We start from the raw sequence: 16400 nt of genomic DNA, 5'->3' as shown, positions 1-16400 counted from the left end.
ACATGGCTTTGTTTGAGAGAAATAAAAGATGATATCCATTAATTGCTGCCTGCTTTGTTCGTCATTTCCATACGTTCGCTAATAAAGTTTACAGAAGCTGTGTGTGGGTAACTTGGACTTTTGAAAAGGCTGATGTTTAATGGCCCTCTGGGAATTCATCCATAAAACCCACTGCTAATTCACACTGCTAGAGTTCAGTTTGTCCTCTTCTCACCCAGCCGCCAATCTGAAACCTTCCTCACCAAGGCGTGTCTAATAAAAGCCAGTGCTGTAATACATCCCACAGTTTGCCAGTATCAGTGAGTCAGTGATGGAGGTGAACAGGCCTTTGAGTTCCACTGACCTAGCAGATTTGCAAGGAACTGTATGGAAATGTAACTCAACATCATGTCCATGATCCAAACACGTGACTTTCTTTCCTCTGTGGAACATATTTTGCAGAATGTCGATCTGCTCTTTTCTGTAGAACAAATGCATGTAGTCACCTGTCAAAAAAAAAACATCATAAAAGTCTCATAATTGTGGTCTATATAATTGATGCACTATATTCCATATCTGAAGTCATATGATAACTCTGTGAGAAAAAGACTGAAATGTAAGCTGTTGATTCTTCCCTTTATTCTGCATTACGTACATCAAACCAGACACATCTTTAAGTGTCATGATTAAATATGCAATGCAAATGAGATTTGAGTGCAAAGGCGAAATGATTTTCAGTAAGTTATTAAAATTGTGTTCAGATTTTTTAAAAACATGCTGGTATATCAGGGGTTTATATATATATATATATATTAAATAAGGGGCAGTTACTTTGATGAATTTAAAATAGAACATTTTAAACTATTTCTTAAAAAAGAGGAAATAAAATACATAATGATATGTAAAACTTTTTACCCCTAAAATAGTCAAATAATCAATTGAGCAACATCATATTCCTCATCTGTTACCACTGGTGTTCCTCAAAGCTCTGTCTTAGGCCCTCTTTTATTTACCTCTTGGTCAAATTTTTACGAAATTTGGTATTAATTTCCACTGCTATTCGGATGACACTCAGCTCTATTTGTCCTTCAAGCCCTCCAATAGAATTTCATTTTGCCATATTGTGACTAAATCGAATTTCTATATTGTGACTAATTATTGTGTTGTTGTAACAATTTTTACATTGTGACTATATTGTGATAGCTGATTCGATATTGTGACTAAATCCACTGATAATATACAGTGGAGATCAGATGCCTGAGATCACATTCAAAATCCTTTTTTTTTTTCCTTTCTTATAAAAACAAAGAAACATTATTACCTAAAATAGTCAAATAAGCAAATGAGCAACATCATATTTCTCAACTGTTACAACTGGTGTTCCTCAAGGCTCTGTCTCAGGCCCTCTTTTATTTACCTCTTGGTCAAATTTTTACGAAATTTGGTATTAATTTCCACTGCTATTCGGATGACACTCAGCTCTATTTGTCCTTCAAGCCCTCCAATAGAATTTCATTTTGCCATATTGTGACTAAATCGAATTTCTATATTGTGACTAATCATTGTGTTATTGTAACAATTTCTACACTGTGACTATATTGTGATAGCTGATTCGATATTGTGACTAAATCCACTGATAATATACAGTGGAGATCAAATGCCTGAGATCACATTCAAAATCCTTTTTTTTCCCTTTCTTATAAAAACAAAGAAACATTATTACCTAAAATAGTCAAATAAGCAAATGAGCAACATCATATTTCTCAACTGTTACAACTGGTGTTCCTCAAGGCTCTGTCTCAGGCCCTCTTTTATTTACCTCTTGGTCAAATTTTTACGAAATTTGGTATTAATTTCCACTGCTATTCGGATGACACTCAGCTCTATTTGTCCTTCAAGCCCTCCAATATAATTTCATTTTGCTATATTGTGACTAAATCGAATTTCTATATTGTGACTAATTATTGTGTTATTGTAACAATTTCTACATTGTGACTATATTGTGATAGCTGATTCGATATTGTGACTAAATCCACTGATAATATAAAGTGGAGATCAAATGCCTGAGATCACATTCAAAATCCTTTTTTTTTCCCTTTCTTATAAAAACAAAGAAACATTATTACCTAAAATAGTCAAATAAGCAATTGAGCAACATCATATTTCTCAACTGTTACCACTGGTGTTCTTCAAGGCTCTGTCTTAGGCCCTCTTTTATTTACCTCTTGGTCAATTTTTTAGGAAATTTGGTATTAATTTCCACTGCTATTTGGATGACACTCAGCTCTATTTGTCCTCTAAGCCTTTACTTTAAGTTATTGAAATGTTAAAATCAGCAAAATTATATATATATATATATATATATATATATAACATTTTAAACTATATCTTAAAAAGAAGAAGAAATAAAATACAGAATGATATGTAAAACTAAGAGTTGGATATGTAAACAAATGCACCGATGTGTTGTTTCTTAATCTAATAATTGAACAATTTACCCCAAGATGGTGGCATCACTGCACCAAGGTTTTTTTTTTGTGCAATTCTAAGTACACAGAAATCTCTTTTTGGGGTGTACATGTGCAGCGGGGGAGACAAACTGGATGGGAGACGGGACTGAAGGACTGAAGGGAAGGGGAGTCGCTGCGGCTAGCGTTTACACCCTCCATTAGCATGACAAAGGCACTCAGCACAGAGTGTGGCCCTGACCTTCAGCCCTGACAGGGTGTGAGAGAGGAAGTGCTGAGACTGAAGCCTCCTCCATTCTCACAGACACACAGGTCCCTGGCTGCCCTTCGCCGCCTGCCTGCCATATTATCATGCTGATCTGATGGACGCCCCTGAGCAATACAAAGCCATAGAGCAACAGAGCGAGACACGATTTCATCATTCAACAGGCCTCAAGTGGCTACGGCGATGAAAAGCACACTGTAAATACAGTCATTTCACATGCTGCAGGTCATTATTATGCAATCGTCTGGAAATCCATGCGTTTGAAATTGATTTAGTCACAATATAGCAAAATGAAATCCTAGCTAGCTTATCAAAAGAAAATGACAGATTTTTGCTGAATTTAAGTCTGCTTAAATAGTCACAGGCTATCAAATGAAGATTTTTTTAGAGATGTCTGATAATATACAGTGGGGACCAAATGCCTGAGATCCCTTTTTTTTCTTCTTTCTTATTAAAACAAAGAAACATTATGACCTGAAATACTCAAATGAACGACATCATATTCCTCATCTGTTACCACTGGTGCTTCTCAAAGCTCTGTTTTAGGCCCTCTTTTATTTACCTCTTGTAATACCTAATTCCTTAATTTCCCCATCTTCTCAGGTTAAGAGTTTGGGTGTCAACCTTGATAGCTTGTCTTTTGAAGGGTGAATGGGCGGCTACTTGGATACATTTAAAATAGAACATTTTAAACTATATGTGAAAAAAATAAAATACAGAATGATATGTAAAACTAAGAGTATGATATGTAAACAAATGCACTAATGTTTTGTTTCTGTTTTGTCTAATTGAACAACGTACCCCTAAAATAGTCAAATAAGCAAATGAGCAACATATTCCTTATCTGTTACCACTGGTGTTCCTCAAGGCTCTGTCTTAGGTCCTCTTTTATTTACCTCTTGGTCAAATCTTTAGGTAATTTGGTAACAATTTCCACTGCAGATGACACTCAGCTCTATTTGTCCTTCAAGCCTAACTCCACTCTTCTTTCTTCTTCTCATTTGGACTGTTTAGATGAGATCAAATCCTAGTTCTTGTGCAATTTTCTCAAGCTAAATACCGATAAAACTGAGGTTCTTCTTGTTGGCACTAAATCCAATTTGGCAAAATTAACAACTTTTCACTTACTATTGATAATTCCATAATTTCCCCATCTTCTCAGGTTAAGAGTTTCGGTGTCAACCTTGATAGCTTGTCTTTTGAAGGGTGAATGGGCGGCTACTTGGATACATTTAAAACAGAACATTTTAAAGTATATGCAAAAAAAAATAAAAAATAAAATACAGAATATGTAAAAACTAAGAGTATGATATGTAAACAAATGCACTGATGTTTTGTTTCTTTATCTAATTGAACAATGTACCCCTAAAATAGTCAAATAAGCAAATGAGCAACATCATATTTCTCATCTATTACCACTGGTGTTCCTCAAGGCTCTGTCTTAAGCCCTCTTTTATTTACCTCTTGGTCAAATTTTTAGGAAATTAGGCATTAATTTCCACTGCGATTCAGATGACACTCAGCTCTATTTGTCCTTCAAGCCTAACTCTACTCTTCTTTCTTCTTCCCTCTTGGACTGTTTAAATGAGATCAAATCCTGGTTTTCATGCAATTTTCTCAAGCTAAATGCCGATAAAACTGAGGTTCTTCTTGTTGACACTAAATCTAATTAGTCAAAATTCGACACCTTTTCACTTACTATTGATAATTCTATAATTTCCCTATCTTCTCAGGTTAAGAGTTTGGGTGTCAACCTTGACAGTAGCTTGTCTTTTAAAACACGTTAATAACGTCACTTGGTCCGCATATTTCCACTTACAGAACATCAATCATCAATCCATTCCTTTTCACTTTAAAGCTCTGCACAATCTTGCACCCTCATATCTCTCTGAATTGCTTCACATTTATACTCCTACCCGCACTCTTAGATCTTCCTCAGCCGTTTCCCTTGTTATACCTGCTGTTATGTTTTGAAAGGCGCCTCTAAATAAAGTACATCATTATTATTATTTGTTCAGAAAGTCTTGCTTCCATTGAAGCTCAAGATGCTCATCTCAAATCATGTTGGAGAACATGATCATCATGTTTTGTGTAATGGTGCAGACATTAAAGCGAAATGTCCATACCGTTCAGACCGTCTTGTGTGTTTTCCTCTCAGGTTGCTCTTTTTCAGCTTCCACTTGAGCTTGTAAATCCCTGCAAAGACAATGAAAACCCCACCAATGAAATGAAATGGACAGATTAAGTGACATGAAATGATGGACAGGAATGAAAATGTGTTGGTGATCATCATCATCTTTATCATACTAAATCCTTATATCATTAGTAAAATTACACCCTATGGGTTCTATGGGTTCAATGCCAATTAACAATCTTTATTCTTTAATAGCGTATATGGTCCATTAATTGATAAATTCATTACAGATATGTAGGCTATAACAGCATTTATCATATAACATAACCATGGTATTCTAACCGAATCGACCATGGTAAATTTGTGTTAGTGATATAGTAAAATCTCTTTTCATCCAGCATGAGAACTCACAATTAAATGTGACAAAAGAATTAATTAAAATATAAAAATGCCAAAAAGTGTAATATTTTTTTTAAATACTTACTATAATATTAGTAACATTAATATTATTTACTAATAGGCTATTAATTGTTGGTAAAATCAGAGTAAAATAATATGGGATCCAGTTTATTTTGTGATGAATGTGAAGTTACCTCAGTTTTACAACAATAACCTTGTTATTTGGGTGGAAATTACTGCATTTTTGTCATGGCGGGTATTGATTTCATTTTCAAGACTTTCATTTTACATGTCATTAAATTAGTTAGGCCGTTTATGAAGCCTCTTTATTAGAGTGATATTCTAGATTTGTGAGGAAATCTTTCCCCACAATTTCACACTCACACACGGGCGCGAAAGCGAACGCGCTGCGCGTGCACTACCGAGACGAGAGCGCGCGTAGAGGCGGTCCGGCTGCTTCAGTTTCTGTAATCGCTTTTTTTCTGCTACCTTCAGTTAAATAGCGACGAGACGAGAACGAGCGGACGGCCCGACTCTGACTACACGGTATCATCCAGGAAAAGCGAATCGGGACGCCACATCGACGGCCGCTCGGCAGGTAAATATCGTCGCATGTCCGTCAGAGCCCTTCGACCGTGCGTGAAAAGTCGCTAAATGTCCCGCGAAAGTGGTTGTTTTTTTCCCCTCAGTGTGCGGGGATGTGCGGGACGAGCCTTCTCCTTTGTGCCGAGCCAGTTGCTCATCGTGGTCATCATGGGTGAATCGTTACATGTTTTTTCCCTCACGTTTTTCCCAGGCTTTGGAAAATATTTCCGCGGAAGCTCGACGGGGCTCGACGGGTGCGTTTGATCGGCATATTTTGTGCGGGGTCGCGAAGCGCTCGCGGCCTCCCGCATAAATAGACGCTCCTACATAACGCGCATCGCGCGTGCAGCTGCGGCAGCAGCAGGGTTTCTGCGTTTGCAGCGCAGTCTGACAGCCAGGTGCTTCAATGATTTCTTATAATGCCCTTCACATTGTAGTATACACTAGATATATACTGCCAGTACGTGTACTTAAAATGGAGAAAGCCCTTGATATTGTGGTGACAGCCTTTTTGGGGTGTTCTGTTAGATGGAAAAAGTGTGTGTGACACACACACACACACACACACACACATATATATATATATATAAAGTACATATTTATATATATTTTTGTTTTTCATCAGTAAAATATACACCCCTAAATGTTGTTTGTGGACCTAAAATGTTATCCTTATACTGCACTTTGGTGGTGCCTTATGTAAATATTACTAAATATGTTTTTATGTATACACACAGCACATAACATACAAATCCTCATTACGCTACATTGGTGCTTTTACTATGGAAGCTTGTTTCCACCACGGAATAAAAAAAATTGTAAAAGATAATAGCAACTTTTTATCTCACAATTCTGACTTTTTTCTTACAATTGCGCAGTTTACATCTTGAAATTCTGACTTTATCTCACAATTCTGATTTTCTTACAGTTGCGCAGTTTACTTCTTGAAATTCTGACCTTTTTTCTCGCAATTTTGACTTTTTTTCTCAGAATTCAGATTTTTTTTTCTTGCAATTCTGCCTTTTTTTCCTCACAATTCTGACTTTATAATTTGCAATTGCGAGTTTATATCAAGCACATTCTGAGAAAAAAAGTCATAATTGTGAGATAAAAAGTCGCAATTACCTTTTTTATTTTTTATTCAGTGGCGGAAACAAGCTTCCATATTTTACAGCAAATGTGTACTTTGGGATTCAAAAAATAAACACCTAAAAATACTTATTTGGAATAGTTATTTGTGCACAGTAACACTATAAACGTGCATTAAAGTCAATTTTCATTTCTACATACTTAAAATGTTAAATACATAACATAATAAATTTGGGCCCAGTGCTACTTTACAGTGTGCATACTAAAAGACTGAGTTGCAGCATTATTGTGAAAGTTTGTGTGGATCTTGTGAGGTTTAGCCTTTTAATTTCAGTCCAGATCTTAAGCATTAAGATACATTACCCCTGAATGAGTGAACCAGGGACTAAAGGTCGCTAAACAGAATCTGAGACTCACACATTGATGTGATTTATCAGTGACTGGAATGAAACACGCTCTATTTGATGTGAAATAACTCAAGCAGGACTGTAAACGGAGAGTATTGTGGCTAAAAGACTGTATTTGGACTCGGAGCTATTAACTCTCTGGCATGACTGCGTGTGCGCTGCAATTTAAATGTTTTATGACTCATTTCCCACATTATCACAAAACGAGTTGACCCGTAAAATCCACTCTCAGAAGTGTTAATACCTTCCTGTTGGTGTATCTGTGATCATTTACGACTTGGATCTAAAAAGAGGTGACCTAACTCCGTGTTTATCCCATGAACACCCGGCCTGGCAACTTGGGCAACTTTGAAGTGAGGTCTCTCTATTCTCCACACCATGCATCTTTAATGCTCGTTTAAATGCTGAGCTGAGAGCGCAGGTTCCATAGGTATTTATTAGCTGGACTCATGTGGCTTTTAAAGCCTGTGATCAGAGGGTTTTCCTTGCTGCCGCATCTCCTGATAACATCAGAAAGAATTTCTCCTCATCGTTAGAAAAGAGCCGCATCGCCCTCACAGATCAGATAAACATCTAAATCATGATTTGACTGTGATCAAATGTCTGAGAGAAAATACTAGAGTATTATTTCATTTCAGTGCACTTCCTGTGACTGTACAGGAAATGCCTTCTTTAAATTCCTCCTGAATGAAAAGTGGGGCCACGTTATGGTGACAGTCTTAATCTAACTAAAAAGGATGTCTATGTATAATGCTGTTTGCAACTGCTTTAACTTCGTAATTGGATGTATTTCTGAGTGAAACAGGAAATTCAATGATGGTTTTATCTGCTGTGAATTGACTGTATTGTGAAAAGTGGGTGATGCATTTCAATATTTGCATGAAATACTTAACATTTGTGCACAATAAGACCAGAAACATGCATTGAAGTAAAAGGGGTCGATTTCTTTCTTTTTTTTTTTTTAAATTCTTGTTGAGTTTTTAAAATGAAAGAAGGCCTGATTCATGAAATCATTTGTAAATTGTTGCAATGACAGCATTACAATACTTTATGAATGATTTACACATGAATGATTTTGTTCTTTTAGCAATTCTGTTTTGAGGGATTTATGCACAATTCATTTTCATCTTCCACAGACTGGTTTTTATAAATCTGAAAACTTAAATCTACCTTTTTCACTTTTAGTTTGAAATCTACACTGTTCTAATCATGAAGCCCCAGAAACGTGCATTAAGAAAGTGAAACTTTTTTTTTCTTACAATTTCGCAGTTTACATCTCGCAATTCTGCCTTTTTTCTCGCAATTCTGACTTTATAATTCGCAATTGCGAGTTTGTATCACACAATTATGATAATTCATAATTGTGAGATAAAAAGTCACAATTACCTTGTTTCAAAGTGAATTGATTTCACAAAAATCGTTTGCAAAACCATTGTTGCATTTAATTGAATGTGATATGTTTTTATGAATGATTTACACAGAAAGTCATTGTTTTTGTTGTTTTGTTTGATTATTTTGAGCAGGGATGCACCGATGTGAAAATTTTGGCCGATAATTCTTTATATTTGAAAGCCGATAACCGATATATTGGGCGATAAATCTAAATCAAAATGTTTATAATTTTTGAGAGCCTGATTACAAAAACAAAAGTCTCACCATTAAAAGCCATGTCCCAAACACACAATTATAATGTTCTCATTATAATTTTATGTAGCCTATACGACAGACTCGCGCTACACATGTTGCACTTAACTGTATTTTCATTTTTTTTAAGTGATTTCAATCATATTTCAAGCCATTCAAAACCAAATGCGGACATCTGAAGTGTCTCAGCTGAAGGAAATAATCCATTATTTATTGGCTTTGATATATCGGCCAAATTTTCTTATCAGGCCGATAACGATAAGAACATATATCGGCCGATACCAAAATGGTGACCGATATATCGTGCATCCCTAATTTTGAGATGTGCTGTTATATGTAGCTTATTAATTACAGCTCAGACTTCTAAAATTAATATTATAGAGCAACAAACCTCTGGATAAGAGTTAATCCGATTCCCCTTCCTTCTATTCCAGTTTGAAATCACTGTTTTATTATTCAGCGGCGTAGCTGGAATTAAGACAACTATTGACTTCATACCCCAGTGACTTCACCCGGCAGTCTGCTAATGTAATCGTGTATGAATCCTGTTTGTACAGGGCCAAGATGTCTAGTGAGGTGCAGAGACCAGATGATAGCCCCAGCACCAGCGGAGGGAGTTCAGATATCGAGCAGCGGGAGACGGCACCTCCTCAGCAGGAGCGAGATCTGGTTGCGCCCAAGAAGAAGGAGACCAAGATCTCCAGTAAAACCGCAGCCAAACTCTCCACCAGTGCCAAGAGGTAACGCTCTGTCTGTTTGCTTGAGTTGTTCAAAAATTGGTGTTTTGCTTCAGGACACAGATTTTATTAGTCAGAAAACATTTCTCGATACTTGAGTCACTTTTTCAAAACCCTTCACACAGTTCTCCTAACCAACTTTCAGCTTGGCAGTTGATTTCACACTCAAAATGCACCAACACAAATCATACATGTCTGAAATCAAGTCATTTTTCAGAGGAAGCTTGTCATTCAACAGACACACTTTGTCACACATAAATCAGTGTCCTAAAAAACACGAACAACAGGTCGTATTACACAATGTTTTCGTTTGTAAACAAGATTTACAACTCTGTTCAGGGATTCACTGCAGTATATGACACATGATCCATGCTTTTGCATTTTAGTACAAAATTATTTCTGACAAAATATATAATTATAATTATTTATAACAAAATTGCAAGACTAAAAGCCCGTTCACACCAAGGACGATAACTATAACAATAAAGATTTAGTTCTAAAAATTGTATAAAAGATGAGCAGAGTCCACACCACAACTATAACAATAACGGCCCAGAGAAACCATATCACTGGAATCACTTTCAGAACAATTTTTCCAGTGGATGAATAATAAACACATTGACAGCCAATCAGAATCCATCCTGTTTTAAAGATCTTGAGCATTTAAAGTGACAAACGACAAAACTGCAGCACTTATAATAATTAGAACAAAATTGTGCATTGGTGTGGATGCTAAAATAGTTATCGTTGTAGTTATCGTTCTATGTTCTTCTAACGATAACTATATTTGCGTCCACACCAACGAACGATAAGCCTGTTTATTCTAAGCTCGAGCGCTGCGGTTTCAAAGTGTGTACAACATGTTTTTTCATTTACACGAATTTAACCAGCAGATGTCCTCAGCATGCTATGTTTGGAGTGAATAGCTAGTGTAATCGATCTAATCTAAGAGTGTTTTTAGCTGATGAAGTCAATATAGGGGAATAAAAACAACGCCTAGTCTTTTTCACCGCATCTTCAAAGGAAGCAAAACAGTGTTGTTGAAACTAGCGCTGGATCCCTGAGGTCATTTTATTTTACACTGTTTGCTAGCCTGGTATAATGATCTCATCGTTAATACTTCATTTATTCTGAGGGTATGACCGATTGTTTTCCATATATCCATTTTCTTTAAAGTATCCTTGAAAAGGACTTGTCAAACAGTGGTGGATTTTTCTGGACCTCGGCGATTAACTTCTCTGCAATGTCATCCGCCATTTTAAATGTGCGAACCCTTAAAGTAGAACGGATTCTGATTGGCTGTCAGTGTTTTGTTCAAGTGCTGGGAAAAAAAAAGTGATCCCAACGATATCGTTTCTCTATATCTTTATGGTTATAGCTGTGGTGTGGACAGTGCTATTCTTTTATACTTAGAACGATTTTTAGAACTATATCTTTATTGTTATCTTTATAGTTATCGTTCTTGGTGTGAACGGACCTTAACACCCGAATAAGTGTTCAGCTACATCTAATCATTTTGATAGTCTTTCATTTTTTAGATTTGGAATATATTTCAATATGGTATTACTGTAGAAATGTATGCAAATATTATGTTAGGGTTTGAACTTGAGTTTAAAGAGTATGTAAAAGTGCAAATTGGCTTGTCTGTACATAGAGTTTTGGTGGAGTTTGTGTTTGAGTGAGGAAAAAATTCATGGCATTTGAAAAATGTCTTCATTGAATGAATTTTGTGCCAAAGCAACGATAAATGATCCACAGTTTAGCCCACTTAGACTTCTGTTGTGCTCACTGTCTAAAAAGTGACCTATGTATTGAGAAATTGGTCCTAGCAATTGTAAAAAACAGCACCATAATTGGTTATTAAGCAACTGAAATGAAACACTGAAGATCTAAAGTTATTAACATGAACCTGTATTTAATGTAGTCTTGTTTTGTTAATGGTTTTTGAGGATGATGTCATGTCACACAACCCGTCCATCTTGGCATTGCTCTTGTTTGGCTCATTTCTACCAACCTGTGGATTTGATTCGATATGTGGCTTTTGTTTGTCATTAACAAAAGATTGGAAGTGCTTTGTCCTTCTTTTTAAAAGTTGATAAGCTTATTTATTTCACTAAACTATAACTATGCATGATTATATGGTTTGTTTTTCCTGATATAAAAGACCCACCAGTTGAGATGAATTGGTCGGTCTTGTAAGAAAATTCTTTTTTGTAGACGTGCAAAACCTTTCAATGTCAAAGCTTTCATCTTGCAGACAAAATAACATGTTTGGATGCTTTTACACCAGAGGGATCTCTGCGTAAGAATGTTATGTATTTTTGCAGATGATTGGAGCAGGTGACTAGCGCACTTCAATGCATTTCTGTTGTTCTCTACACTCCACATTCATTCTGTGAACGGGCCTTGCTGGCAAGGCTCTAGATTCTCTGAAGGCCCGACTGCAGTACGATGGCATTATGCAATCAGTTGAGCAAAGCTTTGCTGGGACACGGTGCTTTTTATAACAGTGACTGCAGCATCCTGTTCCGTCTGCTTCTGAGTACATATCAAGATCCAAACATTCCCGTTTGGACTGCGGATGGTTTTTGTCTGCTTGATGTTACACAAGAAGCCTCAGGGTTCAGACGTCAACATCAAAGGTGTTTGTTCATGAAAGCTGTGTTGATGTTTTGGGCCTAAGAATTAAAACAATTAGCTTGTGCGGAGATGAGAATCGACTCAGATTCCACCGAACGACTGGGGTTTGTTAAAGCAGTAGTTCACACAAAAATGAGAATTATTCACCCTCATGTCGTTCCAAAGCTGGATGCTGTTATTTATTTGTTTATGCAATTACAGATGGAAACTATTGTTCCTTCTGAGGAAAAAAAAGGAATGGGCAATTTTTATATTGCATTTAAATTATGCAATAAATTGATATTTCATCCAGAACTATAAAACAGATATAAATTGTATGCAATTACGATTTGAAAAGAAAAGAAAACAATATATATAATATAGTGCTTTAGGAATCTGTCAGAAACTTGTTTAAAACTAAACATTTTATTGTTATTTATTAGGCAAATAACAAACTGAAACAACTAAATACTCTTTATTCACACATAATAACCAAAAAAATTATATATTTTATTTTTATTTTTAGCCTTGATAGGTTCATTGACGAATAAGGTTTTTAAAAGTGTAAAAAAAAAACATAATGGCGATATGATTAATTTTGAAGGTTTATTAAGAGTTAACAATGAGATTGTGGTTTTTATAATCAATTAACACTGCTTTTGTTGTTTTTTCCAAGATGGACAAAATTTGTCCCAAAAAAGTCATTCGGTTTAACCAAAATTTCGGTTTTACCGAATGACACTTTTGGTTATACCAAATGATGATAATTTTAAACAATGCTAACAGGCTGACAGCTAGCTAGCTAGCTAGCAAACATTTTATATTTAGTACAAGTTTTTAAAATATTACAACATTTTCCATGTTTTATAGCGGTTGTACCGAATGACCTGATGTTTCGGGTCATGCGTATGAGCAAGAGAAAACATGAATTTTTCAAATAGTTAAGAGAGAGTTAGTTACTTTGCTTCATGACCATGTGGTCCTTTGCAGGTGTCTGAATGATGTCACATCCTGTCACATGATATTGACCGCATGACTTGATCCAAAATGGTCCCTTTATATTGGTTACTCCGAATGACATCAATGAAATAAATTTTTCCGGACATTCTTTCTCATAACAAAGCAACGACTTCTACTCATAATTTTAATATCATTTTGCACTATGTTGATATATGATGTTATAAAATCATGCCAGAATAAAAAATATATACATTTATTACATTGTAAGATATTTTAATCACAAATTAAATGGCTGTATTGGCCTTTGGACGGTTAAACCGAATGACATTTTTGATAAAATCTTTAAAATACCTTTCTGTGTGGCAAAATATAATTACAATTTGGGATTCAATAAAAGTGATCTAGTTGTACCACCTTACATACTTTGAATGTCATATCTGTGTTTTTTATTATTATTAAGGCCTTTGGACAAAAAAATGACCCGTCACGTCATTGACCCGATAACAGCTTGTATTCTTTCTGCCATTGTTTTTATGTACACAGTCTCTGTTGTTATACTGCCTTCCAAATAATTTCTAGTTGTTTCCAAAGACTTGCTTTTGATGAAACTTTTGTGCAGTCTATCTTTGAATCTATTAAATCCAATAATTATATTTTCGCATTAGAAACACTACTGTGACTAAAGAGCTTATACATACTGGTGGATTAACCATTACAGAAACATGAAAAATGATTCTGGCAATCACCAATACTGTTAGTTTAGGGCAGCTGTGACACAAACCTTACATTGGGTGGTGGTCTAATAAATGTAAGCACTATATAATATATATATATATATATAGAAAATCTTATCTTCATTCCTGAGCCTAGTTTCAAACAGTAGGTGTACTACAGTTGCTGTATATATTGACATTTATTCATGCACAGCAGTTACTTTTTGTCTGGTGTCATAAATCAATTTAACGTCTGAACAACTTACTCTTATTGCTGCTTTTTAATGATATAGTGCGGCTTATACACCCACAAACAGCAACCCACTACTCATGGTTGATATTTTGATGATGTATGGTTTCCTGTCGAAGGAAACGTGTGTTTAAGTAACTGGCATCGTCGCAGTCACTTCTGTGTGTGTGAGTCACTTTTTCTGGAAATGAAAAACCGCTTGATTTCACACGACTTTGCTCTTTTTGACCTCGGAGATGATAACAGATATTGCTCGCAGAAAATGCCAGGGACATTCAGATTGAAGAGCATTTTGAAAATTGTGAAATCTATTAGGCCACCTACTTGCTGAAAAATTGCTTTTAAATGCATTTCAATACGCTATACAGGGAATTGAAATTCCGGTTTAACCTGGTGTTAGGCATTCTTGACAAGACAAGTAATGTAGGAGTTCAGTTCACACGCATTATGATGATTTTATGTAAATACAGCTGTCACTATCTGAATTTCGCGAGTTGCAAAATGTGGTTGTCGCTCTCATAAATAAACTGACTGTGTACAGAATAAAATTAAGCAGTCAAAAAAGAGGAGTGACAACCTTGTGCACATGGCCTTCTGATCACCGCTGAATAAATAAATGCTTTCTTGTGTTGCAGGATTCAGAAGGAGCTTGCAGAAATCACACTTGACCCTCCACCGAACTGCAGGTAAGCGTGTGGTGTTTCTAAACGGGCTGCTCTTTGTGCTGGCCTCCACTGGAGAGAGAGAAGGGGGGGGGGGAGGAGATAATGGCCGAGAGAGGATAATGGTTATTGTGTGTTGATGAGGCTGTCAGGCGCGCGAGTGAGAAGAGAGCCGCCACATGTGCCGTCGCGGGGATGAGTGACTGGGGCTCCCTAGGGGCCGCGGAGGAAAAGCCACACCGTAATAAAGCACATAACTGGAACTGACATTGGCATTGATTGCCCTCATGTTTGTATCAAGAGAATAATTACCCACTAGCCCTTGCATTCAGAGACTAAATTTCAGAGCGATCCTGAGAAGCGTCACGTGAGAGACTGGATAATACCTTTGTATTGCCCGGATCTATTTAGATTAAGATCTCGCTAGGCATTTTGGATGACTTCCAGGGCATTGATATGCGGTTTCTAAAGGTGTTTTGAGTGGTTTTAGTTGTGGTTATATTTTGTTTTTTTTTTGTTTTTTTAAAGGGGACCTATAATGCCCCTTTTCACAAGATGTAATATAAGTCTCTGGTGTCCCCAGAATGTGTCTGTGAAGTTTCAGCTCAAAATCCCCCACAAATCATTTATTATAGCTTGTCAAATTTGCCCCTATTTGGGTGTGAGCAAAAACACGCTGTTTTTGTGTGTGTCCCTTTAAATGCAAATGAGCTGCTGCTCCCGGCCCCCTTTCCAGAAGGGGGCGGAGCTTTAACAGCTCACGCTTTGGTTGCTCAACAACAACAAAGCTGGAGAATCTCACGCAGCCAAAATGACGAAAGTGTTCAGCCTTACATTGTTCAAACCAGAGTCGACACTGATGGAGAGACTCAGGAAGAAGTTACAACTTTTAGACGTTTATGAATGGTTAGTGGATAAATTTATGTAGTTGCTGTGGAGTTGATTCAACTCATCCACTAGCATGTGCCGTCATGTTAATCTTTTGTGCAAAGCCTGTATAGATTTCACCTAGAAAACTGCATATTGTTCATGTGTGGAGCACAAACGTTGTGAGTTTCAATCCAAAGTGCTCCATTTCTATTTAGATTAAGACATGGATATTGTTGGATAAAGATACTATCAGTGCTTTCAGAATAAATCAATGTCTGTAACTGGAGATCACTGATAAACTGTCATATTCAGAGTTATCACATGTATGTCTTGGAGCACTGAAATCTTCGCTTTTAGGAATTATAATGACACTGAGAGATGTTTTTATGGATTATATATTATTTTGTGGTTTCTTTTTTATCCTGTAACTTCATTCATACCTGAGAAATGTGTCCCAGATGCCAATGTAATAATAAATCATTTTCACTTCGCAAGCCGTTCACTACATAAGAGTGAGAATTGAGCGGTGCTGTTTTGTGAGAGTGCTTTCTATTCAACTCTTCCCATGTCAATAAGAGTGTCTCCAAATTGATATTGAGTTTATGCCGGCTGCAAAAGA

The 16400-nt window shown here is 36.3% G+C and overlaps 2 protein-coding genes across 2 annotated transcripts in view; one reads left to right on the top strand and one right to left on the bottom strand.

Moving 5' to 3' along the window:
• The window catches only part of znf385d (zinc finger protein 385D), a 204093-nt gene that overhangs the window by 143309 nt on the left and 44384 nt on the right, over positions 1-16400 (bottom strand). Inside the window, 3 exon segments of the mRNA XM_051866216.1 lie at positions 344-485; positions 3841-3930; positions 4839-4908. The gene's annotated coding sequence lies outside the window, so the exon portion shown is untranslated.
• The window catches only part of ube2e2 (ubiquitin-conjugating enzyme E2E 2), a 33981-nt gene continuing 23240 nt past the window's right edge, over positions 5660-16400 (top strand). The window contains exons 1-3 of the mRNA XM_051866223.1: positions 5660-5843; positions 9528-9710; positions 14885-14935. Of these exons, the coding sequence (XP_051722183.1) occupies positions 9535-9710; positions 14885-14935 (227 nt within the window). The 5' untranslated portion in view covers positions 5660-5843; positions 9528-9534. The remainder of the gene's footprint in view (positions 5844-9527; positions 9711-14884; positions 14936-16400) is intronic.

Source organism: Ctenopharyngodon idella, chromosome 16 (genome assembly GCF_019924925.1).
Source record: "Ctenopharyngodon idella isolate HZGC_01 chromosome 16, HZGC01, whole genome shotgun sequence".
NCBI lineage: Eukaryota > Metazoa > Chordata > Actinopteri > Cypriniformes > Xenocyprididae > Ctenopharyngodon > Ctenopharyngodon idella.
This window is presented reverse-complemented; position numbering and strand designations above follow the sequence as displayed.